Below are 26947 nucleotides of genomic sequence, written 5' to 3' on the forward strand. Positions count from 1 at the left end.
TACCATTTTCCTTTTGAGATGTATATCACATTCTGATAAGGTGGAAAATGCAGGGTTATTCACAGCTCTCAACTGTTTATAACAACCTGATGCTAAGGTCTATGGCATTCTAGAGCTGGGAGAATTCACTTAGAAATATATAATGCAGAGTCTCCCTGACTTTAGTTTTAAAGTGACAAATAAAAGAGAGACCCAGAGCAGGGAAGTAATGTTACCAAGATAACATAGCTGTTGAATAGAATGGCAAGGACTTTTAACCCATGTTTCCTGGTTTCTAACCAGGACCATTTCCACTTCTCATCCAGAGAAAAGTGATCTGTTTCCATTGCCCCCACTCCAGCTCCAGCCACCTGTTTGGAAAGAGAAAAGAGATGACTGCCGAATCCCATACACCAACATCCAGATGACTCATCCTGGCCATGGCAACCCCCAACCACACTAGTCCCAGCCATTCACTCTTCATTCTGCTGGGGATCCCTGGCCTGGAAGACCAGCACACATGGATCTCCCTCCCATTTTTTCTTTCCTACCTTGTTGCTGTCCTAGGGAATAGCCTCCTTGTCTTCATCATCATGACTGAACGCAGCCTCCATGAGCCCATGTACTTCTTCCTCTGCATGCTGGGTGTGGCGGACCTCATCCTGTCCACTACCACCGTGCCCAAAGCCCTGGCTATATTCTGGCTCCATGCTGGAGAGATTTCCCTTGATGGTTGTGTCACCCAAATCTTCTTCATCCATGCCACCTTCATTGCTGAATCAGGAATTCTGTTGGGCATGGCATTTGACCGCTATGTAGCCATCTGTGACCCATTGCGCTATACCACAGTGCTCAGTCAGGCAGTAATCATAAGGGTTGGTCTGGCTGTGGTCCTGAGGAGTTTTTCTGTGATCCTTCCAGATGTGTTCCTGGTGAAAAGACTGCCTTTCTGCCATAGCAACGTGCTACCACATACCTACTGTGAGCACATGGCTGTTGCCAAATTTGCTTGTGCTGATATTCAGGTCAATGTCTGGTATGGCTTGTCTGTCCTTCTCTCTACTGTAGTGGTAGATGCCTTGCTCATCTTAGTTTCCTACATCTTCATCCTCAATGCAGTCTTCCGTCTTCCCTCCCGAGGAGCTCGGCAAAAGGCCCTAGGCACATGTGGCTCCCACCTTGGTGTCATTTCCATGTTCTACTTGCCTGGTATTTTTACCATAATCGCCCAGCGATTTGGGCATCAGGTTCCTCCTTATATCCACATTCTGCTGGCAAATGTCTGCATGTTAGCTCCTCCTATGCTAAACCCCATCATTTATGGTGTTAAGACCAGGCAGATTCGAGAATGTGTGGTTAGTACTTTATCTTTACCATGGAAACTCTGCTGAGTTTGTATGACAGGTGATATGATTATCAACATAGGATCTTGCAATTCCTTTGCTTACTTTGTAGAGATTTATCAAGTTATGGTTGTGTTGACTGTGAACAAAATGATTTGCTGTGATTTTGAAAGACTGAATGCAATGTTATCTTGAGAAGGGTAGTATTTAGGAAAGAGCATGAGCTGTTGGATCAAAATTATATTTGAGTACTGGATTTTCCAAAAGTGATGCATTTGACCTTGGGGAAGTTAGCTTATTTTCTTAAAGACTTCTCAGTGTATGCATAGGGCCCCAGAAAAACAGAAATATCAAAACCAAACTAAGTCATATTAAACAATGAGAACTATTTCCTATAATAAACCTATCTACTAAAACATCTAGACAGAATACATATTCATTTAATAATATATACATTTGAGGTATAATAAACTTTTATTCTGAATTAGAAATGGGACCAGTGGAACAGAAAAAAGAGCTCAGAAATAAACCCTTGTGTATTGGTCAGTGAATCTTTAACAAGGATATCAAGAATTCTCAAAAAGGAAAGGACAACCTCTTAATAAATGGTTTTAGGAAAATTGGATATTCCTATACAAAAGATTGAAATCAGGCCCTTACCTTACACCATAAACAAAAGTTAACCTGGATGAATGGATAAGGAAGCTGTGGTACATATACACCATGGAATATTACTCAGCCATTAAAAAGAATTCATTTGAATCAGTTCTAATGAGATGGATGAAACTGGAGCCCATTATACAGAGTGAAGTAAGCCAGAAAGATAAAGAACATTACAGCATACTAACACATATATATGGAATTTAGAAAGATGGTAATGATAACCCTATATGCAAAACAGAAAAAGAGACACAGAAGTACAGAACAGACTTTTGAACTCTGTGGGAGAAGGTGAGGGTGGGATGTTTCAAAAGAACAGCATGTATATTATCTATGGTGAAACAGATCACTAGCCCAGGTGAGATGCATGAGACGAGTGCTCGGGCCTGGTGCACTGGGAGGACCCAGAGGAGTCGGGTGGAGAGGGAGGTGGGAGGGGGGATCGGGATGGGGAATACATGTAACTCTATGGCTGATTCGTGTCAATGTATGACAAAACCCACTGAAATGCTGTGAAGTAATTAGCCTCCAACTAATAAAATAAAATTAAAAAAAAATAATAAATAAAAAAATAAAATACTGGTACAGGAAGAAAAAAAAAAAAAAAAAAAAAGTTAACCTGAAGTGAGTTAAAGACTTAACTCTAAGTCCCCAAACTGTAAAAATCTTAGAAGAAAATATGGCGAAAAACTTCTTGGCATCAGTCTTGTCAATGATTTTCTTGATATCACACAAAAGCAAAATGAGAAGTGGGACTACATCAAACTGAAAAGCTCCTGCGTGTGTTCTCAGTCGTGTCTGACTCTTTGTGACCCCATGGACTGTAGTCCACCGGGTTCCTCTGTCAATAGGATTTTTCAGGCAAAGATATTGGAATGGGTTGCCATTTCCTCCTCCAGGGGACAGTCCCGACCCAGGGATCAAACCCATGTCTTCTGTGTCTCCTGCATTGACTACTGAGCCACCTGGGAAGACCCCATAAGCTCCTGCACAGCAAAGCAAACAATCAGTAAAATGAAAAGGTAACTATGGAATAGGGGAAAATATTTGCAAATCATGTATCTGCTAAGGGGTTGATATCCAAATATATAAGGAACCAATGAAACTCAGTTAGCAAAACTCAATAGTAAAATAACACACACACACACACAAAATCAAAAAGAAATAACCTGACTAAAAAATAGGCAAAGACCTGATTAGACATTTTTTGAAGAAGACATATAGTCAATAGGAACATGTAGAGATTCTCAACATCATCAGGGAAATGTGAGTTAAAACCACAATGAGGTATCAACTCAAACCTGTTAGAATGGATATTATCAAAAATATATGAGATGACAAATGCTGGCAAGGATATGGAGAAAGGGGAACCATTGTGTGGTGTTGATGGGAATGTAAATTTGTGGAGCCAATATGGAAACAGTATGGATATTTCTTAAAAAATTAAAAGTAGAACTATCATATGATTCAGAAATTGCACTTCTGTGTATTTGAAAACAAAATCGGTATCTCAAAGAGATATATACATCCCCATGTTCACTGAAGCATTATTTACAATAGCCAAGGCATAGAAACGACCTAAATGTCCATTGAAAAATTAATTGATAGATAAAATATTACACACACACACACATACACACATTTATGTTATCCAGCCATAAAAAGAAGGAAACCTTGCCAACTGTTACAACATGGATGAACCTTGAGAATATTGAAGTAAATGAAATAAGCTAAAGATAAATACTGTATGATCTCATTTATAAGTGGAATTAAAAAGAAACTCATAGAAACAGGGAAAAGATTGGTAGTTGCCTGAGGTGAGGGTCTGGGGGTAGGGTAAATGGGTAAAAGTGGTCAAAGGTACAAACTTTCAGTATTTAAGATGAGTATTTTATGAGGATGTAACATATAGTATGATGACTATAGTTAATAATACTTCTTTGTATATTTGAAAGTTGCTAAGAGACTAGATCTTAAAAATTCTCACCACAAACATGTATTAATACAAATACCACTATGTGAGGTGATAGATGTGTTAACAAAGTTTATTGTAAAAATTTTGCCATATGTATGTGTATTAAATCATTACATTGTGCACCTTAAATTTAAAAAATGTTATATTTCAATAAAGCTGGGAGAAAAAAAGAGAAAAATGTGGTACATACACACAATGGAATATTATTCAATCATAAAAATAAGGAAATCTTGCTACTTTTGATAACATGAATAAACCTGGAGTATCTTATACTAGGGCTTCCCTTGCAGCTCAGATGGTAAAGGATCTGCATGCAATGCTAAATGAAATAAGCCAGAAACAGAAAGACAAAAACAGTATGATTTCTCTTACATGGAGAATCCAAAAAAAACTGAACTCACAGAAGTAGAGAGTAGAAAAGTGGTTTCAAGAGGCACAGGGGTAGGGGAAATGGAGATATTGCTTGTAGGGTACAAACTTTCAGTTTGGGGATTCTATGTACAGTATGGTGACTATAGTTTAAAACATGGTATTATATACTTGAAATTTGCTGATTTGATCTTAAGAAATGTTTTAATTAAAATATTTTCATAAGTAAGTGAGGGGCACCATAATCTTTAAATTTCTTGATCATGCTTTTATCATATGGCTGTGATAGAACCGAAAATTTAAAGTATAAATAGGATCTTGAATATTGACAAAGAGTAAGCACTGGATAGATTTTTAACGTCTTCCTGTCTTAGCTTGTTTATCTTTAAAACTTTGCTATGATAATTTCTGCTTCTTCTATCAATACTTCAAAAGGAATTTGTGGTAACAAAGGAGATAAAAAAGTCAAGAGACCTTATTTGAATTTTAAAGGATAATATTAATCAAAATTAGAATTGGTGCTGGTAAATCTCTCATCTCTCAAGAGAACTAAAAAAATTTTTTTTGAAGCACAGTTGATTTACAGTGCTATGTTATTTTCAGGTGAATGGCAAAGTGATTCAGTTATACATGTACATGTATCTATTCTTTTTCAAATTCTTTTCCCTTATAAGTTAATACAAAATATTGAGTATAGTTTTCTGTGCTATACAGTAGGTTCTCAGTTATATATTTTATATAAAGTAGTGTATATATGTTAATCCCAAACTCCCAATTTATCTCTTCCAACCCCCTTTTCCCCTTTAATAACCATGTTTGTTTTCTATATCTGTGGGTCTATTTCTGTTTCATATATGAGGTCATTTATATCATTTTTTTTAAGATTTCACATATAATTGATACTTGTCTTTTTCTGGCTTACTTCACTTAGTATGATAATCTTATGTGTAACATGCTGGAGTGTACCTGGATCACTTGTTAGTAATTATCAGTGGGGATAAAAGTTGAGATACTATGAAATCTCTACTATTTAATTCTTTTTGGTGGAGATGCAGGGGATGGCAGTATGTCATCTGTGTAATATATCTGCAAACATCAGGGTAACCCAATATGCCAAGGTATTCAGATTTTGAGAAATAAAAATTTATTTAAGTTTGTATCATTATGGCAGTGTCCTCACATCAGCATATCAATGAAGGGGAAAAAAACCCACCATCATTTACATTGGCCACTCCCAGAGCAGAGAAGTAGAAAAGCTGATTTCATAATCTACCCTTCTAATAAAAAATATTTCTCTTTGACCCATGTTGGATATACAGAATCCAACCCTCCCCCAGCACATCCCATTCATGATGAACTAAATTCTCCATATTCTCTCTAGTGTATCAACCAAAGCACTGGTCACCTTCGACAACTTACATTAAGTTAGCTCTATGATGTCTCTTGCCTGAGGACTCCGTTGTTGCTATCTTTCCATCAAAGTGCCTTCTTTCTGTCCAGGGTTAAGACCTAAAAACAACAGCTTTTTTCAAGGTCACTGACATCCTTGTGTAGTATCTAAGTTTTTCATGAAATATTTAGCATATGTGCTAAGGGCAATCTGAGATTCTATTTTAGGTAAGGAATCACATTTCCTGGAAGGACAGTGGCTCTCAGGGAGCCTACTGATGTTCACATGTAGAGCTTCATTGTGCCAACTTAAAAAGTTTAAATTCAAAAGTGTGTGCTGAAATCAGGTGATGCTGTTATCTCCTTCCTGGCCTTCACACCAGTCAGGGTTCAACTGGAGGAGAACAGGAAATAAATATTATGAGATTTGCTTATGGTAAGAAATTTGCTTATACATCTGGGAAGGCTGGCCGGACAAGTCATAAAAACCACAGGGCAGATTATCCAGAAAGGTGAAGTTCAGACTCTTGGGCATGAGTTGAAGCTACTATTCACAAGTGGACTATCTTCTTCACAGGAACCTCAGATCCGCCCTTAGACTTCCACCTGATTGAACATTAGGCCCACCCAGCTTATCTAGGACAACCTCTCTTATTTAAAGTCAAATCTTTATGGACTTGGGTCAGATGGTAAAGCATCTGCCTGCAATGCTGGAGACCCGGGTTTGATCCCTGGGTCAGGAAGATCCCCTGGAGAAGGAAATGGCAACCCACTCCAGTACTCTTGCCTGGAAAATTCCACGGATGGAAGAGCCTGGTAGGCTACAGTCCATGGGGTTGCAAAGAGTCGGACAGGACTGAGAGACTTCATTTTCACTTTCATTATGGACTTTGATGACATCTACAAAAATATGTTTATAGCAACAATCTGGATTAGTGTTTGATTGAAAATCTGGGGGTTTATAGCCTAGGCAAGTTGGTCTATCAAAAAACCATCACATTGGTCATTTATGTTGATATGTTCTTTAACTAACTCCACTGTCATCAAGATGTGGTTGGGAGATAACAGTGGAAATGAGGGATCACAGCTGGTTAGATATTTAACATGGCAACCTAAGGCATGCATAATTCAGCCTTTATTTCAAAAGTTAATGCCTGTTTTCCTATAGGCACTGTGAAGCCACTTTTGATCAGATGTCTGTTGGGAAGATAATCTTCGAGGTGTACAAGGTAGGAATGATAGGATAGATTGAGACCAATTTATTTAGGAAGTCCTTTGCAAGATACATGGGACTTCCCTGGTGGCTCAGATGGTAAAGCGTCTGCCTACAACGCGAGAGACCCAGGTTCGATCCCTGGGTTGGGAAGATCCTCTGGAGAAGCAAATGGCAACCCACTCCAGTACTCTTGCCTGGAAAATCCCATGGACAGAGGAGCCTGGTAGGCTACAGTCCATGGGGTTGCAAAGAGTTGGACATGACTGAGTGACTTCACTTTCACTTTGCAAGATACATGGTAGAGATTGGACCAAAAGCCTAGAGATGGAGAGAAAGAAGCAAAACTTGAGTCACATGAAGAAGGTAGAAACATGCTTTAGTTGATCCAGATGAATTTGGGGGCCAAATGCAAGTAGTTTCTTTCATGGAGGGAATCATAAAGCAACATAGGGCAGGAATACTGGTGCTGTAGGTCATTTGACATAGATCACGGGTGACTTTTGTGCCAGTTTGCCTGCGGCATCCTGACACATCTGCAGAGACAAAGGTGGTTTGGAGTTCATGGGCACATGAGACAGGGTCACTGGCTGAGAAGTGGAACCAACAGAGGGGTTGCTTGTGTCCAGACAGAATCATCTGGATCTCTACCAGCCTGTCTTAAGTGGACAGAGGATCAGAGGGGCTGAGTTTGTTCCTCTATCATTGAAACCAGGATTGAAGAAGGGCCGCAGAGGTCCAGCAAAGGCACATTCGGAGAAAGTGTAGATGAGGGAGCCGTGGTCAGTGATGTTGTAGAAAGAGACAGTGCTGGCCTCATAATCCAGGAAGATCCCAACTCGGCTTGGAGGCACCTGAAGGTGGAGGGGAGTCTGAGGGCAGGTGCCAGCCTCGTATTTCTGTTTGTTCCACAGCCAGATTATCCAGAAGCCATTGTCAGGGTTGAGGGAAAACTGCCCCTTCCTTCTCACATTGTCTCTACAAACCCCCAGGTCCCAGGCTTCCTTTCCCGTCACATCTACCTCCCAGTAAACTTTCCCGGAGTTAAAGCGCTGGGCACCCAGGACCATGGGGTAAGTATCAAATCTCTCCTCATTTTCAGGCACGTCCTGCCGGGTGTTTGTAAGCCTCACTTGTCTCCGATCCTCCGAAAGGATGAGCCACGGATTGGCTGTCTGTGGATCCAGGGTGATGTGTACTGCAGAGAGAGGGTCACGGTCAGGCTGGGAGAGTGTGCAGTCAGCAACCCTGTGCCGGCGGTGGGGGGATGAGGATGAAGGGGTGACCCTGAGCCTCACTGTGTGAGGAGATGACCCCTAGCCAACTCTGACCCCTGCCCTGACCTTTGAGAGAACCACCTTCCCGATTTCTGCACCTGCCCCACCTACTCTAACTTGCCATCTTTTTCCAACCGAGGGATGCACTGGGCACCCTCCTTATCCCCTTCACTCCCTTGGCAAGCCAGTCCCACACCCCGGGTGCTGGCCTCACCTCCACACGTCCTCAGCATCTTCTTAATCCCGGGCACATAGAATACATTCCTCAGGTCTGTGGAGGCAACATCCAGCTCCTTCAGGTTCCAGGATTCACTCCTGTGGGAAAAAGAGTTAGAGAACCTGTCTCCAACTCCTACCTCATCCTGCCCAAATCCGATGGCTATACCACCCTTGTGGATGACTGATAATTTAATTCAATGCAAATTTGCAAACAGCTCTTGTGTTAGGGGGACTTCCCAGGTGATGCAGTGGTAAAGAATCCACCTCCCAATGCAGGAGACATGGGTTCAATCCCTTGGGTCAGAAAGATCCCCTGGAGAAGGAAATGGCAGCCCATTCCAGTATTCTTGTGTGGGAAATACTATGGGCAGAGGAGTCTGGGGCTACAGTCCATGGGGTTGCAAAGAGTTAGACACAGTGAAGTGAAAGTTGCCCAGTCATGTCCAACTCTTTGTGACTTCATGGACTGTAGCCTGCCAGGCTCCTCTGTCCTTGGAATTCTCCAGGCAAGATTACTGGAGTGGGTAGCTGTTTCATTCTCCAGGGGATCTTCCCAACCCAGAGATCGAACCCAGGTCTCCCACACTGCAGACGGATTCTTTACCATCTGAGCCACCAGGGAAGCCTGGACACAACTCAACAACAACAACAACAACAACCACAACAATCTGTGTTAGGATCCCTGGGGACGGAGGGCAAAAGTAGGTAGGATTTTGTTTCAGTCTAAGCCTTGATGGCTACATGAGCATCTGCATCATCTGGCCAGCCTGTATGTCTTTCTGGGTCATTACACAAGTACCTTCTGTTTCACTTCATAACTCAAGGTGTCTGACACAGGCTGAATCACCTCCATGAGGAACCTCAAGGAGTTTCGCCCATGCTGTGGGTCTTACCCATGGCTCTTTTGGAGAGGTTTGAAACAGGTTAGATACTTTTTAAAAGAGTCCCAGCCGGCTGTAAACTCAACTTCCCTGTCTGTTATAAGTTCACTTTGTGAAGATATGACATGCCAGTTACATTGGGCACCTCACCAACTGTGTGTGTTCAGTTGCTCAGTCGTGTCCAAGTCTTTGTGACCCCAGGGACTATAGCCCGCCAGCCTCCTCTGTACATGGGACTCTCCAGGCAAGAATACTGGAGTGGGTTGACATTTACCAACTGAGCTGTCCATTAATTAGCCTTCTGAGACCAGGACATATTTTAAGGAGGACTGGGTCTTTGAGAATAGGAAGGAGGATGGGGATGACTTCAATGCATGTTTTCTAACTAAAACTCTTTTTTAAGGTATAAACTGCCCCCTCCTCTAATGAAGAAAACCTTTCCTTACCTTTCCAGGACACTCTTCACCTCCTGAGGAGACAAGAAACAGACAGTAAGTTCTGGAGTCCTTAGTCCAATTGAGATTTCAGACCTGTGGGTAAAGCGATGTCACCCTGAGGTCTACAGAACACTGGTCTGCCCCAAGCCTCTGGACCAAGGCCTGAAAACTGCCTCTGACCATCTTGAAATGGATGAGGAAGCAGAAACCCAGCATGGGTGTGACCTGTAATCAGGGGAAGGAAGCTGCTGCTGCTGCTGCTAAGTCGCTTCAGTTGTGTCCGATTCTGTGCGACCCCATAGACAGCAGCCCACCAGACTCCACCGTCCCTGGGATTCCCCAGGCAAGAACACTGGAGTGGGTTGCCATTTCCTTTTCCAAAACATGAAAGTGAAAAGTGAAAGTGAAGTCGCTGAGTCATGTCCAACTCTTAGTGACCCCATGGACTGCAGCCTACCAGGCTCCTCCATCCATGGGATTTCCCAGGCAAGAGTACTGGAGTGGGGTGCCATTGCCTTCTCCGAGAGGGGAAGGAAAAGTAGCTTACAAAATCTGATTCAGAAAACAAATGAAAAAGATCAGATTCTTGGTGGGGGAGAAGAAAGGAGCAAATAGCTCTGCCTGGCTGAGGCCCAGACCCAGTCACAGAGAAAGAATGGCCAAGTCAGGACACACGAATGCACAGAAACTGCTCTCATCAGTAGACTTGCAGTGCTGGGGAGGAAGGGCTTAAAGTGCTGTCCTATGCTATGGTTAATGTCCCCGTCATGTATGTGAAACCAAAGCATCTGAGAATGTTCTGTGGCAGGGACTACGGTCCTTACCCAGGAACTGGCAGGCTCCTAGGCCCTCTCAAAAGTGCCTCAGAGAGCTCCACTCAGAGAAGGGCAGATGATTTAGATCATGGGAAGAAGAGAGCTGCCAAGTCAAATCAATCTTATTGGCTTTTATGCACAAAGAAATTTTCCCATGACTGTATCTGACCAAGAGACAATGAAAAGGTATGGGGAAAAGAGGAACAACAGAATGTTACAGCAGAGGGACTTTTGAGACCATGTAGTCCAAAGTTTCCCAAAGTGAGGCAAGCTCATCATTGCTGGGTGTGAGATGATTTTTAAGTAGAACATACTTCAGTGAATTTATTAAAAAAAAACAAAACAGAAACTATTTTAAAAATAAATTCATTGATGTGTGTTCTATTTAATACTTCTTACTCAGGTGATAATACCTCTTATTCAGGTCAACTTGGTTAAGTTTCTTAGCTTCAGTCTATCACTAAATCTCTTCACTTCTTTGTACCTTAAGTTCTCTCATCTATGAAATAGGGGTAATAATAATAGCATTCACCTCATTTCATTGTCATGAGGGAATGAATGCCTGAATAGCAATTTTATGTGCTATTTAAGAAATTTCAGTTATTCATAGTATTATGAAATAAATTAGAATTGTGTTGCTGAAGAAGACTCTTCAGAGTCCCTTGGACTGCAAGGAGATCCAATCTGTCAATCTGAAAGGAAATCAATCTTGAATATTCATTGGAAGGACTGATGCTGAAGCTCCAATACTTTGGCAACCTGATGTGAAGAGCCGACTCATTGGAAAAGACCCCGATGCTGGGAAAGATTGAGGGCAAAAGGAGAAGAGGGATGCAGAGGATGAGATGGTTAGATAGTATTGCTGACTCAATGGATATGAATTTGAGCAAACTTTGGGAAGCCTGGTGTGCTGCAGTCCATGGAGTCGCTAAGAGTCAGACACAATTTAGTGACTGAACAAAAAACAAAAATTAGGAAAAGTAGCAGTAACAACACATGGCTACTATGGCTTAGAACAGATTTTTTTTTGGTATAAATTGTTTAATTATTTCTAAACTCCTATTAGGTAAGTACTGCTATTTATATTCCATTTAAAGATTAGTAAACAGGCACAGAAAAAGCAAAGTGACAAGGATGGTTATATAACTCAATAATCTGTGCAATGAGCATATACATCAAAGCTGTATTACCAAATGAGAACCCTGGCTTAGGCCAAATGAGGGAGAAACAAAGTCATATTTTAATATTTCTCTAAAATTCTCATTTCTTTGTCCTTATTTTGCTGGGAGGGCAAAATAACTTGCACAGGGTTTAATTTTATTTCCTCAGTTATTTTACTTTTAGCTTTATTTTGTCATTTGCAACCTACTGTTTTTATATTCAGTAGGTCAGTCAGTCAGTTCAGTCATTCAGTTGTGTCCAACTCTTTAAGACCCCATGGACTGCAGCACGCCAGGCTTTCCTGTCCATCACCAACTCCTAGAGATTTCTCAAACTCATGTCCATTGAGTCAGTGATGCCATCCAACCATCTCATCCTCTGTTGTCCCCTTCTCCTCCTGCCTTTAATCTTTCCCAAGCATCAGGGTCTTTTCAAATGAGTCGGCTCTTTACATCAGGTGGCCAAAGTATTGGAGTTTCAGCTTCAGCATCAGTCCTTCCAATGAACACCCAGGACTGATCTCTTTTAGGATGGACTGGTTGGATCTCCTTGCACTCCAAGGGACTCTCAAGAGTCTTCTCCAACACACAGTTCAAAAGCATCAGTTCTTCGGTGCTCAGCTTTCTATAGTCCAACTCTCACATCTATACATGACTACTGGAAAAACCATAGCTTTGACTAGACAGACGTTTGTTGGCAAACTAATGTCTCTGCTTTATAATAGGCTGTCTAGGTTGGTCATAGTTTTTCTTCCAAGGAACAAGCATTTCTTAATTTCATGACTGCAGTCACCATCTGCAGTGATTTTGGAGCCCCCAAAAATAAAGTTTGCCACTGTTTCCACTCTCTCCCCATCTATTTGCCATGAAGTGATGGGACTGGATGCCATGATTTTAGTTTTCTGAATGTTGAGCTTTAAGCTAACTTTTTCACTCTCCTTTCACTTTCATCAAGAGGCTCTTTAGTTCTACTTCACTTTCTGCTCTAAGGGTGGTATCATCTATGGATCTGAGGTTATTGATATTTCTCCTGGCAATCTTGATTCCAGCTTGTGCTTCATCCAGCCTGGCATTTTTTTTTTTTTCAGCCTGGCATTTTGAATGATGTACTCTGCATATAAGTTAAATAAACAGGGTAACAATATACAGTCTTGATGTACTCCTTTTCTGATTTGTTAACAGTCTGTTGTCCCATGTCCAGTTCTAACTATTGCTTCTGACCTACAAACAGATTTCTCAGGAGGCAGGTCAAGCGGTCTGTTATTCCCATCTCTTTCAGAATTTTCCACAGTTTGTTGTGATCCACACAGTCAAAGGCTTTGGCGTAGTCAATAAAGCAGAGGTAGATGTTTTTCTGAAATTCTCTTGCTTTTTTGATGATCCAGCGGATGATGACAATTTGATCTCTGGTACCTGTGCCTTTTCTAAATCCAGCTTGAACATCTGGAAGTTCATGGTTCACGTACTGTTGAAGCCTGGCTTGGAGAATTTTGAGCATTGCTTTGCTAGTGTGTGAGATGAGTACAATTGTGTGGTAGTTTTAGCATTCTTTGGCATTGCCTTTCTTAGCGATTGGAATAAAAACTGACCTTTTCCAGTCCTGTGGCCCCTGCTGAGTTTTCCAAATTTGCTGGCATATTGATTAAACCATTTTCACAGCATCAGCTTTTAGGATTTGAAATAGCTCAACTGGAATTCCATCACCTACACTAGTTTTATTCATAGTGATGCTTCATAAGGCCCACTTGACTTTGCATTTCAGGGTGTCTTGCTCTAGGTGAGTGATCACACCGTTGTGGTTATCTGGGTCATAAAGGTCTTTTTTGCATAGCTCTTCTGTGTATTGTTGCCACCTCTTTTTAATATCTTCTGTTTCTGTTAGGTCCATACTGTTTCTGTCCTTTACTGTGCCCATCTTGGGCTTCCCTTGTGGTTCAGCTGGTAAAGAATCCACCTGCAATGTGGGAGACCTGAGTTTGATCCCTGGGTTGGGAAGATCCCCTGGAGAAGGGAAAGGCTACCCTCTCCAGTCTTCTGGCCTGGAGAATTCCATGGACTGAATAGTCCATGGGGTCGCAAAGAGTTGGGCACGACCAAGCAACTTTCACTTTCACTTATTTTCACTTTGCATGAAATGTTCCCTTGGTATCTCTAATTTTCTTGAACAGATCTCTAGTCTTTCCAATTTTATTGTTTTCCTCTATTTCTTTGCATTGATCACTGAGGAAAGCTTTCTTATCTCTTATTTCTTATCTCTCTTTCCTTGCTATTCTTTGGAACTTTGCATTCAAATGGGTATATTGTTCCTTTTCTCCTTTGCCTTTCACTTATCTTCTTTTCTCAGCTATTTGTAAGGCCTCCTCAGAGGCAGGTATTCAGTAGGTATTTTATAACATAAATGATAATAAAATTAAATAATATTTATGCAACCACATACTGTGTGCCAGGCACTGTTCTAAGCATTTTATATTTATGTACGGAAACCAAGCAGATCCCATGGGGTTCTCCCAAGAACAGATCCCTTGTGTTCTCTGCCTCTTTTTTTTCTTTTTATAAAATTGAAATACAGTTGATTGACAATGTTTCAGGTATATGGCAGAGTGATACAGTTATACATATATACATTTATACATATATAGCTCATAGAAGTGTAAACATGTTACATTTATAACTAAAGCCTGGGGAACTCCTTGTCATTTAGCCTATTCCCCGCTGCCCTTGTTTCACAAATGGAGAAATTAGGTTTAGGGAAAGAAAATGACTTAATTTAGAGTTACAGAAGGAATTGGTGGCAAGGTTGGGGCCCTGAGATATGTAATATTAAAATATCCATTTAACATAGGAGAAACCTGATCCTCAGAAAGAGTAAGGTACGTTCTCAAGATCATGAATCTGACTGTGTATTAGAACAGACACTTACTAGTGATGTCCATTTCTTGCATCATTCATGCATGATGTCATGCATGGAATATTCCTTTCTAATTTGTACCTTTTCAGGCCTTGAATGCAAACCACTCATAGGTCCGAATTCCAGTTTACTTAAGAAAATGCCAGGGACCAAGTTTCTGTGTGCCCTGAAGGTAGCCCAGAGGCACTCTGGGTTTTTTCAGTTACTCCCTGAATCTCAGAGGGGAGCTCTTCTCAGGCCTCACCTGCAGCAGCTCCAGCGCTGAGCCCCGCCTCCTCCTCTCCAGCTCTGCGATCAGCTCCTGTAAGGCCTGGACCTGCTGGGCCAGCCTGGCCTCTGTGTCCCCCAGGGTTCTCAGGTGTTGCCTCTCCTCCTCCTCTAGCTTCTGCAGTTGCTTTTGCTCCTCTTCGGCCAGGAAGTTTTTCTGCCTTACAAATTCTTCATGAATTCTCAATTTGTGCGCCTCAACTTTCCCCTTTGGTGTCAATGGAAAGAAAGAGGTGGTTTTTAATCATAATCCCCTAAGATTTAGGAATGCAAGTATCCATACCTACTCCTACTCCACTCTGGCTCTGTCTGGGAACACACACATACACAACTGTGCTGGGAAGGAAGGTGGGTGAGGCTTCTGGGTCTGAGGGGAATGGGACTGGTGGGGCGCGGTGGGGGAGGTGCACCATAGTTGCTCTCCTATCATAGCTGCATCAGCCTGTGGTATCAGAGATTTCCTCAACCTCCTTCAAGTCACCCCCGCTCCCCCAATGTGCCCCTTTGTCTTCATATCTTAGTAACTGAGCGAGTAACACCTGGCCCTACTCCAACAAACCTGCAAAGCCAGGCTCATAACCTGGTTCCTAAGTCTGGGAAAAAGGAGTCTTTGAGATATTCTATGCTTGCCCTATGCTGCTTCTAACTAGAGGGTCACTCAATACCACCGCAGCCTGCCTTACCCTTCCTGGGTCTCAAGTCTTCCTCTTCTGGGACCTCTTGGCCATGAGCTCCTTCTGTTCCTTTCTAGTCCCTGACCCACCCCACCTCCTAATCCCTGGGGTGGAACAAGCCGTAGCTCTCCCATTACATTCTGGACCAGTGAGCTGGACATGGTCAAGTAACTACCTGGTCAGACTGGTTTTCCTATCTTAGGCCTTTGAAAGTGAAAGTGTTAGTTGCTCAGTCATGTCCGACTCTTTGCGACTCTATGGGCTGTAGCCTGCCAGGCTCCTTTGTCCATGAGATTCTCCAGGCAAGAATAGTGGAGTGGGTAGCCATTCCCTTCTTCAGGGGATCTTCCCAATCCAGGGATTGAACCCGGGTCTCCGATACAGCAGGCAGATTCTTTACCATCTGAGCCACCAGGGAAGTCCATCTTAGGCCTTTATGGTTCCCTTAAGTCTGGTCCTCACAGCCACTGTCATTTCTTGACAACTTGTCATTTCTTGACATTGGGCATCTCTCCTGGCATTCCTCTGTCCCATATCCTGAGGCCCTGCACTGTCATCTCCAGAGGCTGGGCTCAAGAAGCAGAAGCATTAGGGTGTATCTTGTCCCTCAGCACCTTCTCCTAAGACTCTCTCTCCACCTGATTGGGAGCTCTTTTTGATCTCCATACTCTTTCAATCCCCTCCATCAAGAGACCTATGGGGCAGCTGGTTCTTGGGGAATGAGATATAGGGACTGGCATAGCTGGACCCTCCCCAGGTTTGTGACCTAAGATTCCCTACAGGATGTGACTCTTGCCTTCCAGGATGCTTTCTTCATTGCAATGTCCAATTCCAGCTTCTCAGCCAACTCCTGCTTATCTCTTAGTTTCTTTAATGCCACCTGAAGCTTCTCCTGCAGAGAATGAAAGCAAGATGATACCCAGTCAGGTCAAGAAGGAGGGTGCAGGGAAGATCATACTGGTTCTTAGAAGAGCCTGAGTGCAGAGGACAAGGGAGACTAGAGTCTCTTTGGGGTAGGAACTCTGTGGATGGGAAGGTTTTGGAAAAAGCCTGATATTTCTTATAAAATTGGGCCACATGGTTGGGGTACAAAGGGTGGGGGCACTGCTTGTTCCTAATTAAGCAGGAGGGCACAAGGGAAGATGATTCTTGAAGCATTTTCCCATGGCACATCCCTGTTCCTGGAAAATGAGAAAACTGTGCTGAGCTTGCCATTTCCCCCGTAAATAAGACATAGAAGGCAGGACACCCCTATCCTTTCCCCAGCCCCACAGGTAACTCTCTCCCATTCCCAGCTCTGGGGAACAAAGCCGTCAACAGGGCCCCATCTCCTTTTTACCTGTTCCTGCCTCTGGGCTGAGGCCTCACCTGGTACTCCTGAGCAGCCTCCTCAATAGGGACCATGGGATGACCACGGTGTTTCTGGGACTGGGAACACACCCAGCAAAGGGCCTTCCCATCTTCCTCACAGAAGAGGTGAAGTTTCTCTCTGTGCACCGCACACAGCTCCCCATGTGGGCCCTCCTTGGCACCCTGGCTGATTTTTTGAAGGTTGTCCACCATGTTGGCTACCTGTAGATTGGGCCGGAGGTTCTGGAGCAGAAAGTGGCACCTGCACACAGGACAGACGCTGCCCCCGTCCTTCCCGACCTCAGAGATGCACTCCTGGCAGAAGCTATGACCACATTCAATGCTCATGGGCTCCACCATGGGATCCAGGCAGATAGAGCACGTGACCTCCTCCCACATCATTGTCAAGGGTACGGCTGAAGCCATTGGGGTGATGCTCCTCTTCAGCAGTGCTGGGGAGATCTTGCAGTGAGGGGAGGAGAAGGGGAAAGGGAGGGAAGAGAAGAGCCAGGTGAGAAAAGGGAACCAGAGGGAGGGTGACCTGGAGGGAGTGAAAACAAGAAAAGACAAGGACCTCAACCTGAATAGCCAGCGCTCCTCTTCCATAGTCTGGGTCACTGATCCAGTCAGACAGAAGGGGACACTGAATCCCCAAGAGATAGCAAAAATTGTTGACAACCTGAGAGACAGCTGCTTATAATTCGACTTTCATCATGTTCACCTCTGCTTAACCCCTCAGAGTCCAGGCTTTACCTATTGATCTTCCGCCTCAGGCCACTGGTCTTCCACTCTGTTGAGAAGCTAATCTTAACAGTAGCGACCATTGACTGTGCTCCTTCCATGTGCCAGGTGCCACAAACTTCACATACATTCTCATTAATCTCTGCAATAGGCAGGGGTTATTGGTATCTATCTAATTATCAGTAACATGAATATATAAAAAAATATTTATATTTATTCTTACATATTCTCCTAAGGATACATGTATTATCTGTATTAAGTACATGGGCTTCCTAGGTGGTGCAAGTGGTAAAGAATCCACCTGCTAATGCAGGAGACACAGGAGACAGCAGGCTTGATCTCTGAGTTGGGAAGATTCCCTGGAGAAGGAAATGGCAACCCACTTCAGTATCTTTACCTGGGAAATCCCAGGGACAGAGGAGCCTGGAGGGCTACATACAGTCCATGGGGTAGCAAAGAGTCAGACACGACTGAGCACACACACATACGCATATGTATATGTGTGTGTATATATGTATGTGCATACACACAGAGGCGTGTGGTTTATTAAGAACTTCCTGGGCTCTTCTCTCAGCTACTCTGAACCTGGCACCGCCTTTGTTTCTTCTAGGGCATAGACCCACAGTTTTCTAATATCCTAAGCAACCCTGTCTCTCTCACCTCCAGTGGGGGCCTTTTGGGGACAGCAGTCTCAGGGATCGCGGATCTACCCCCACACCAGGCTCCCCTGGACCAACCCCGAGCTAGGCTGCCATCCTAGTTCTCCCAGTTTCTCTGGGTCTTTCTTCCCAGCTCAGGTGCCAGCGGAAGCAGGGCAATCCGAGCTCCTTCCAGGGGACATCCCAGTCAGGAGGAAAGCCCAGCCTCCTCCCAGGCTTCAGGGGAAGAACAGCTGGGTTAGGGTTGAGGGAAACCTATTGTGAAAGAAAACCTGAGATCGAAGTTTCTAGGGGTGGGGACGGCTAGGATGAGGCTCTTCAGACCCGGGGCAGGGGAGAGAGGTCCCCCAGGGAGAGTTGGGGTACCTCGGTCTAGCCAAGTTCACTCACCTTTTCAAGGGACGCAGTAGATAGCAGCCGCTTCCTTATTTCACTTTCGATTTCCCGTCTGAGGCAAATCTGATAGGGAGGCGGGCAGAGGGGGTGGAGAGTGGGCGGGGCCAAGGGAGGAGGAAGGAGGAGGGGTTGAGGTGCCGCTTCTTGGAGGCTGGGGGGAGTGAAAACTCCGCAGCGTTTAGTCCTTGCTTTGCGTTCCCTCCCGTGTCCTCCTTGTGTAATAGAGTGAAGCATCGTATCTGCTACGTGGAGGAGCCATGCTGCTTTCTTTGATGCTGGTCATCACCCCAGGCCTAGGTGCTGTGCCCTTGTGTGGGAGCTGCTTTTGAGGAGGTTTGGATGGACAGGGGTGCCTGGAGCTCTCCTCTAAAGGCCACCTTCTGTTCCCTACTTCCGTAAACAATTCCTTTTCAGGAGACTTGATATTCTTTTAACATCAGGGGAAGAGCGACTTATTCCGCAGTACCTCAGGGCATTATCACATCAGTGAGTGTTAAGAAGGGACTTGACATTTATTGAGGCACCAACTGTGTACTTCTCCCTGAGCCAGGGACTTTTCCAGGTTGTTTTATTATTATTTTAAATAATAAAATATTTATTTTATTGAAGTGAAGTGAAGTACGTATAACATTTACCGTCTTAACCGTTTTTAAGTGTGTAGTTCAGTGGCATTAAACACATTTACAGTTGTGTACTTCACCACGGTCCATGGGGTCTCAAAGAGTTGGACACAATTGAGCGATTAAGCACAAGAAACCTCAAAGAGCCAGGGAGCAGTGGCAAATTCCTCTTTATGAGAATCAGAGTTTTCACTCTGGTGGAAGAACTTCTTCCTTTACTAGACCCTTAGAACAAGGTTGAGCCCTATGTTGGGGGATGGAAAGAAAATGATCTGTAAATGCGTTACCAGTTTGAGGGAAATAGGAGCTGCAACCACCTCCCTTCTTTATTCTATGAAGAGTGTGTTTATAATGGCTATGAAAAATACCATCACCTGTTAGTTGTTGATCTTAGGTGTGCACCAGAATTTATGGTACAATGTTCTTATATCATAGAGTAGGGTTTTCAAACTGCTGCCATATCTGAGCCTTTAGCAGTGCATCTCATATTTTTACTGGACCATCTTTTTCTGGTTGATGATGTACATTGTAAGACCACTGCATTCCATAGTGCAATCCCATTATCAGAATTTTTGGACTGTAAAATAAGTTTCTTGGTTGTAAGTGATGTTGTTGGAGACCCTGAAGTTGTAAATCAAAAAACAGTGGTGCTGGCAGAAGCAATATAAGACAGCAAATGAATTATTCTCTGAAATAGTACCTATTTTGTGAGGATAAATTGCTGTTGGTTCAATGTCATTAACATGTCACTGAACGACTGTCTAGATTCTCTTAGAAATAGGGAAAAATCAGGCTCAGAGTTGGTCTTTTATGTACAGGTGTCTATAGCAGTAGGAATACAATTGCTGCCTGAGTATGGATTCCTTGGGTTTATCCACTTACCACTACTGATAAGGACACTTGTACAAGAGTCCATTGAATAAACACCAGGTGACTGAGAAAAGACTGATCAATACCTAGAGGATGGGTCATCTTATTTACCTGATTGTTGTTGTTTAGTCGCCCAGTTGTGTCTGTCTCTTTGCAGCTCCCCTGGACCACGCGTGACAGGCCTCCCTGTCCTTCATCATTTCCTGAAGTTTGCCCAAGTTCATGGTCATTGCACTGGTGTTGCCATCCGGCCATTTCATCCTCTGATGCCCTCTTCTCCTTCGCCCTCAAATCTTTTCCTACATCAGGGACTTTTCCAGTGAGTCATCTGCTGCATCAGATGACCAAAATACTGGAGCTTCAGATTTAAAATCAGTCCTGCCAGTGAATAGGATGGGTCATCTTATTCCCCTGATTATTGGGTGCCTTCTCTGCATTATATGTCCTCTGGTGGGAATTCACATAAGACAAAAACATTTTCACTCTGGGCCCTTTCCTAGTTGTTCAGTGTATACTTCTACCCATAACTCTGTCATCAATCTTTCAATCTTTTTTTCAGCCCTGGACCTACAGGCCAATCTGTAAGACAAAATCAGGTGGTGCATATACATCATATATAATTCATCTTTGGTTTCAAGAAAAATGGACAAGTTCTTGCTTCAAGTTCTGTACACTGGGAAGAGTTTCCATCACCATTGTCTTCCAGGGTGATGTGTATTGCATACTAATCTTGTGTACCATCTCAGATTCTCATGAACCCCTCTTATTCTCTTATTCAGCACCCTAGCAGTGCTGGTTACTGTTCTGTACACACACTTTTGGATTTGATAAGACATCACATACAGGGCATGGGACCCAGATTTCTGAGCAGTTGTTATAAGCAAATGGCACAAGCCCCAAAATTGCAGGGAGTTAGTTCCTCATGAGGTGAGCATTGATGGGAGAAAGTGGGAAAGATAAAATTCCCTTCATTTTCCTCCCATGGACTATTTCAAGGTGAGGTTCCCCCTTGTAGTTCTGATGAGCAAACCCATGACTGAGGGGCCTGTCATATATTTTTGAAACTCGTTATGAATGTCATCCACTGTGATAATGTATTGCATTGTTTTGTGTTTTTCCTTGCCTCCCTTCCCTTTTCTCCAAGGCTGATTGTCTGTCTTTTTTTTTTTCTTACTCTCATTGCCTGCTGAATAAAGATCACTAATTTAATTATACCTCAGCTCATCTAGAGGATCTGGTCAATCTTCCTTCAATATCTGCAATGCCTAAATCCAGTTAGTATCCTTTGTTGTGCAAAAGTTTTTAATTTTCCTTAGGTCCCATTTGTTTATTTTTGCTTTTATTTCCAATATTCTGGGAGGTGGGTCATAGAAGATCTTGCTGTGATTTATGTCGGAGAGTGTTTTGCCTATGTTCTCCTCTAGGAGTTTTATATTTTCTGGTCTTACATTTAGATCTTTAATCCATTTTGAGTTTATTTTTGTGTATGGTGTTAGAAAGTGTTCTAGTTTCATTCTAGCCAATGAGGAAACAGACAAAGGATTAATCTCAAAAATATACAAGCAACTCCTGAAGCTCAATTCCAGAAAAATAAATGACCCATTCAAAAAATGGGCCAAAGAACTAAACAGACATTTCTCCAAAGAAGACATACAGATAGCTAACAAACACATGAAAAGATGCTCAACATCACTCATTATCAGAGAAATGCAAATCAAAACCACAATGAGGTACCATTACACGCCAGTCAGGATGGCTGCTATCCAAAAGTCTACAATCAATAAATGCTGGAGAGGGTGTGGAGAAAAGGGAACCCTCTTACACTGTTGGTGGGAATGCAAACTAGTACAGCCACTATGGAAAACAGTGTGGAGATTTCTTAAAAAACTGGAAATAGAACTGCCATATGACCCAGCAATACCACTTCTGGGCATACACACTGAGGAATCCAGATCTGAAAGAGACACGTGCACCCCAATGTTCATCGCAGCACTGTTTATAATAGCCAGGACATGGAAGCAACCTAGATGCCCATCAGCAGATGAATGGATAAGGAAGCTGTGGTACATATACACCATGGAATATTGCTCAGCTGTTAAAAAGAATTCATTTGAATCAGTTCTAATGAGATGGATGAAACTGGAGCCCATTATACAGAGTGAAGTAAGCCAGAAAGATAAAGAACATTACAGTATACTAACACATATATATGGAATTTAGAAAGATGGTAAAATAACCCTATATGCAAAACAGAAAAAGAGACACAGAAGTACAGAACAGACTTTTGAACTCTGTGGGAGAAGGTGAGGGTGGGATGTTTCGAAAGAACAGCATGTATATTATCTATGGTGAAGCAGATCACCAGCCCAGGTGGGATGCATGAGTCAAGTGCTCGGGCCTGGTGGGCTGGGAAGACCCAGAGGAATCGGGTGGAGAGGGAGGTGGGAGGGGGGATTGGGATGGGGAATACGTGTAACTCTATGGCTGATTCATATCAATGTATGACAAAACCCACTGAAAAATAAAAAAAATAAAAATTAAAACAAAACAAAACAAAACAAACAAAAAAAAAAACCAAAAAAAATAAAAACCCAGTTAGTAACCAGGTCACAAGGGAGCCTTGGAAACCCAGCATTCAGGAATTAACCTCTTGCAATGAAGAGGGAGAAGGGATATATTTGAGAGCAAGTGACTGGCTCAGTGTTTTATACATGTCATCTCATTTATACCTCTCTAGATAGTCTTGTCATTTCAATTTTATAGAGAGGATGCTGATGCATTTAGAGTCCAGGTACCTGGCACAAGGTACCTAGTTTAAAAGTTAGGAGTTTAACGAAGTTCTGCTTGATTCCATATACAGTGATCTTAACTATAATCCAGGCAGGCTTTTAAAAATATATATATATTTAAGGCCAACTTATCCTTAAAGTCTCAACTCAAACATCATCCTCTTTTATATAAAATATTTCCTCTTTCTCTTTGTCCGCTAAAGTAGAGAATAATATACCATGTTAGTTTTTAGGCACTTTTACTAAAGAATACACTTGCCAATGGAAGAGCCTCAGGAGATACAGTTTCAATCCCTGGGCCTGTAAGATCCCCTGGAGGAGGAAATGGCAACCCACTCCAGTATTCTTGCCAGGATAATCCCATGGACAGAGGAGTCTGGTGGGCTACAGTCCATGGAATGGCAAAGAGCAGGCATGACTGAGCGTGCATTCTTGTTTAGAGGCATAAACTACTAGAGGGTAGGATTGGTGACTAATTAATCCCTGGGTAAAACACAGTGAGTAAATGAACCCCAATTTTGTGAGCTGATATGATTTTGGGTGGCCTTGGCCTGCAAAGTTTTGGAGCGGGGCTTGGGTTCCCAATCAGAGATTGGGGCCCAGTTGAGGCAGTGAAAGCACCAGATCCTAGCCACTCGACCAGTGGTTAGTGACAAGGGCCCTGGCCCTTTGGCTTTGTAGGAAAGAATTTCCACAAAGATGGAAAGTAGTGAAGCAAGTACAGTATTTATTAAGAGGAAAAAGAGTATAGTACTTGTGGATAGACACACGGGGGCAGACTCAGAGGGAGAGTCCCTGAGTTGCACCCTCGTGGCAATTTGAATTACTTTTATGGGTTATTTCTTTTGGTTTTCCTTTGGCAATCATTATAATTTGCCTGGTTCACAGTCTATATTTGGTAAATCTCAGGATCTTTCCACGTATGCACATGCATCTCTTAGTCAAGATGGATCCTTCCAAAGAGGCGTCTTTTTAGAGCATCCCTTGACATTGCTACCCCGTTGGCCTGCAAGTAACCTTTTCTGTGCATGTCTCACTGGGGAAGTCTCTTGATTTTGGATTGAGAAATATGTGGTCTGAGCAGGGCCCAGCCTCCTCCCGTAACTTTCCTGCTATTCTTGTCTTGGAGTTTTGGTCAGTAGAGAATGAATCTCCAATTGCCTTACTATGGGGGTGGTGTGGGGGTCATCTGCCTCCTGCCTCAAAGACTCTTGGACAATTTAGACTTTAGAATGAGCTGAATGGGGAGCAATCTCTCCTAAGCATATAGAATGAAGTTTCACCTGCTTACTTCCATTTATCATTTTCTATCCTATCCCTGATTTGAGAGACGATCTGGCATTAGCCATATTTATTACTTTTAAGGCAAGGAAATCATTTTAGAATTAGGTGCTAGAAAAGCTAAAAAAAGCATTTCATCAGAGAAACGTCAATATTTCAACAAACAGTTAAGAATCCATTAAAAAGTGATCTCTTTACCCCTAGAAACTGAAATATGACAAGAACCTCACAAAATTTTAAAATCTCAATGAATGAGAAAAGGGTTATTGGAAAGCTTAGATTAGGCTGCAACCCATTGAGGACAGAAACTGGTGTCCTGGTTGAAAGAACCATCCGGAAAACCCCAGGAACTGCTAACAGCCTCAAGCAGGCAGAATCTGAAAATATCCTGTTCTCTGATCTGCAGGAAACACTGGAACCTGGAGTGGAATAAAGAGGAGTCAGGACTCACAGATGTAGAGAACTAGTGATTGTGGGGGGCAGTATAGGTGTGGGGGAATTATTACAGGGAAGAATTGATCCCATGTTGGATCTGCTGTTTCTTTAACCTTTGCTTCTCATTATTATTTTTCACAAAAGGATACTGTTTATACATAATGGCCTGCCTTGGGGAAACCTGACCCCCTGTCTAAATATTAACCCGAAGAGCCTTTGTTCAGGATCCTGTTCACCTGGATGGCAGGAAGGAAGAAATTAACACATCCTTTCCCCAAGGCTTGCCATTCTAGGGAACCTTTGCAAGATAAATAGCCTTTAAAAAAAAATTTCCTCACCTTCCCCCATCTCTGTTCTACTAAAGAAGCTGGCATCCAGAACCAGATAAGATGATTTTTTTGAGACATTAGTCTGCCATCTTCTGGGTCAGTCATATTCCTTGCCTCAACACTTCATCTCTCGGATTTACTGGCCTGTTGTGTGGCGAGCAGAGCAAGCTTGGACTCAGTAAGAGAATGGGGGAGTACAAACTATTGGGTAAAGATAGCCTCAAGAGTGTATTGTACAATACAGGGAATAGAGATAATATTTTGTAGTAACTGTAAATGGAAACTAAGCTTTAAAAATTGTATAAAAAATAAAAATATATTTAAATAAAAAAAGAGTCAGCACACCCTGCAGTGTAGTCTGTCACCTCTACATTTTCTTCTCTCCACGCTGGAAAGAAAGGAAGAGGGAATGGATGAAGTTAATTCTACAAAATCACTATCCAACATTCTCAAGACTTGGTCATGAAAACCAAGGAAAAATTGAGAAACCGTCATGGACCAGAAGAGACTAAGGGGATACGATGACTAATTGCAATATGGTACCTACATTGAGTCCTGAAACAGAAAACAGACACTAGTGAGAAAACTAGTGAAATCCAAATAAAATCTGTGAGCTTTCATTAATAGTAATGTATCAATATTGGTCTTTTAGCTTTGACAAATGTACTGTGTTTATGTATTATGTTAACATTAAGGAAATTGGGTGAAGGGTATATGGAAATTCTCTACACTATCTTTGTAACTTTTCTGTAAATTTAAAGATGTATGTATCCTAAGATGTATCCTAAGATGATAAAATTTACTTTAAAAGATGCCAAACTCTGACTCTGAGTGGTGGAGGAAGTGTGGCATGTGGAAGGACAATGCAGAGAAGTCCAGGCAGATGACTGAAGCCTGTTCTCAATATCCTACTGGAAAGGAAAGGGAGTATGTACGAAATTTATATGATGTTCCTTTCTGAGTGCCCTCCCATTCTAATATAATTCTAACAACCATCCCATGAAATAACAATTGTTCCCAGTTTACAAGTGAAGCATGAAAGGTTCAAGGAGTTAAAGTCATTTGCTCATTATCATAGCTGATGAGTGACAGATTCAGAAATAAATCACCACTTTTCTGCCACATCATGCTTGATCCCTGAGTGTATTAACAGGTAAGAGCTGTTGCTTCATCATTACGACTTTATTTTCAACCACCTTCATTCCCTAGGTACAGGTGTAAATTTAGATAGAAAACTTTTCTCCTCTCCAACAGACTGTCCGTGTTTAAAGCACTCACACACGTGTCTTTGGTTACATGCCTGATTTCTCATTCTCTCTAGAAATGGAAATTCCTGGCAGCCTCTGTTGCCCCAGAGGAACAGACTACGGCTCGAACTCTGTTACCAACCGGGGTTCTTGGCCTTCCCCAATCAATAGAAATGGACTAATTGACTAGAGGGCAGACAAGAACTTCAGGCAAGGCTTTACTGCGGCCCTGCTGCAGAAGGGGTTAAGTGACAACCAGCAACACGTTCCCTTCTTGTTTGCTCCCTGAGGAGCACAAGCTTGAGGGTAAAGGTGTGTCTATCAGTGGGGCCAGAGGGGTGGCTTAGGTGCTCTGCCCACCTCTGAGGTGATGTCTGCAAGGGGTGGTTGTGCAATACCCTGCTTTTGTTCCCAACACACTGTTTTCCCTCCAGGCTCTTCCAAAGTGGCAGTTTTTTTTTTTTTTTTTTTTTTTTTTTTGTCTCTTTTGTATCTTTTGGAGCCAGAATTTGCCCCCACTGGCATGCATGCAGTTAATTTTAGTCCCATACAGTTTCTTTGTATTTTCTTGCTCCAGGAGAGGTGTGTCCAAGTGCAAGCTTTGCAACATTGCAGCAAACAGTCCCAGGCCCCAGCCTTCTCATAACCATCCTCTTAGTCCCCA

At 42.7% G+C, this 26947-nt stretch overlaps 2 protein-coding genes across 6 annotated transcripts; one reads left to right on the top strand and one right to left on the bottom strand.

The window, feature by feature from the left end:
* The first annotated feature begins 419 nt into the window (after nucleotides 1-419).
* On the top strand, nucleotides 420-6090 carry LOC136174396 (olfactory receptor 52B4-like). Of its 2 annotated transcripts, XM_065944561.1 has the most exons (2): nucleotides 420-1338; nucleotides 4379-6090. In XM_065944561.1, exons 1-2 carry the CDS (start codon nucleotides 420-422, stop codon nucleotides 4549-4551), a joined length of 1092 nt encoding a protein of 363 aa, XP_065800633.1. In that variant the 3' UTR covers nucleotides 4552-6090. The 2 variants fall into 2 exon arrangements, with proteins under 2 accessions (XP_065800633.1, XP_065800634.1); XM_065944562.1 differs by lacking the exon at nucleotides 4379-6090 and having other exon boundaries at nucleotides 420-1370.
* A 1198-nt stretch (nucleotides 6091-7288) lies between these two features.
* On the bottom strand, nucleotides 7289-18770 carry TRIM21 (tripartite motif containing 21). 4 transcript variants are annotated; one of them, XM_065944560.1, is made up of 9 exons: nucleotides 18707-18746; nucleotides 17881-18016; nucleotides 17670-17799; nucleotides 17139-17457; nucleotides 16363-16458; nucleotides 14870-15100; nucleotides 9752-9774; nucleotides 8420-8520; nucleotides 7289-8126 (listed from the first exon to the last, which is right to left on the bottom strand). In XM_065944560.1, exons 3-9 carry the CDS (start codon nucleotides 17756-17758, stop codon nucleotides 7576-7578), a joined length of 1410 nt encoding a protein of 469 aa, XP_065800632.1. In that variant the 5' UTR covers nucleotides 17759-17799; nucleotides 17881-18016; nucleotides 18707-18746; the 3' UTR covers nucleotides 7289-7575. The 4 variants fall into 4 exon arrangements, with proteins under 4 accessions (XP_065800632.1, XP_065800628.1, XP_065800629.1 ...); XM_065944556.1 differs by having other exon boundaries at nucleotides 16935-17457; nucleotides 18707-18745; XM_065944557.1 differs by lacking the exons at nucleotides 17670-17799; nucleotides 17881-18016 and having other exon boundaries at nucleotides 16935-17378; nucleotides 18707-18770.
* Between the last annotated feature and the right edge of the window lie 8177 nt (nucleotides 18771-26947).

This window comes from Muntiacus reevesi, chromosome 9, assembly GCF_963930625.1.
Source record: "Muntiacus reevesi chromosome 9, mMunRee1.1, whole genome shotgun sequence".
Classification (NCBI taxonomy): domain Eukaryota; kingdom Metazoa; phylum Chordata; class Mammalia; order Artiodactyla; family Cervidae; genus Muntiacus; species Muntiacus reevesi.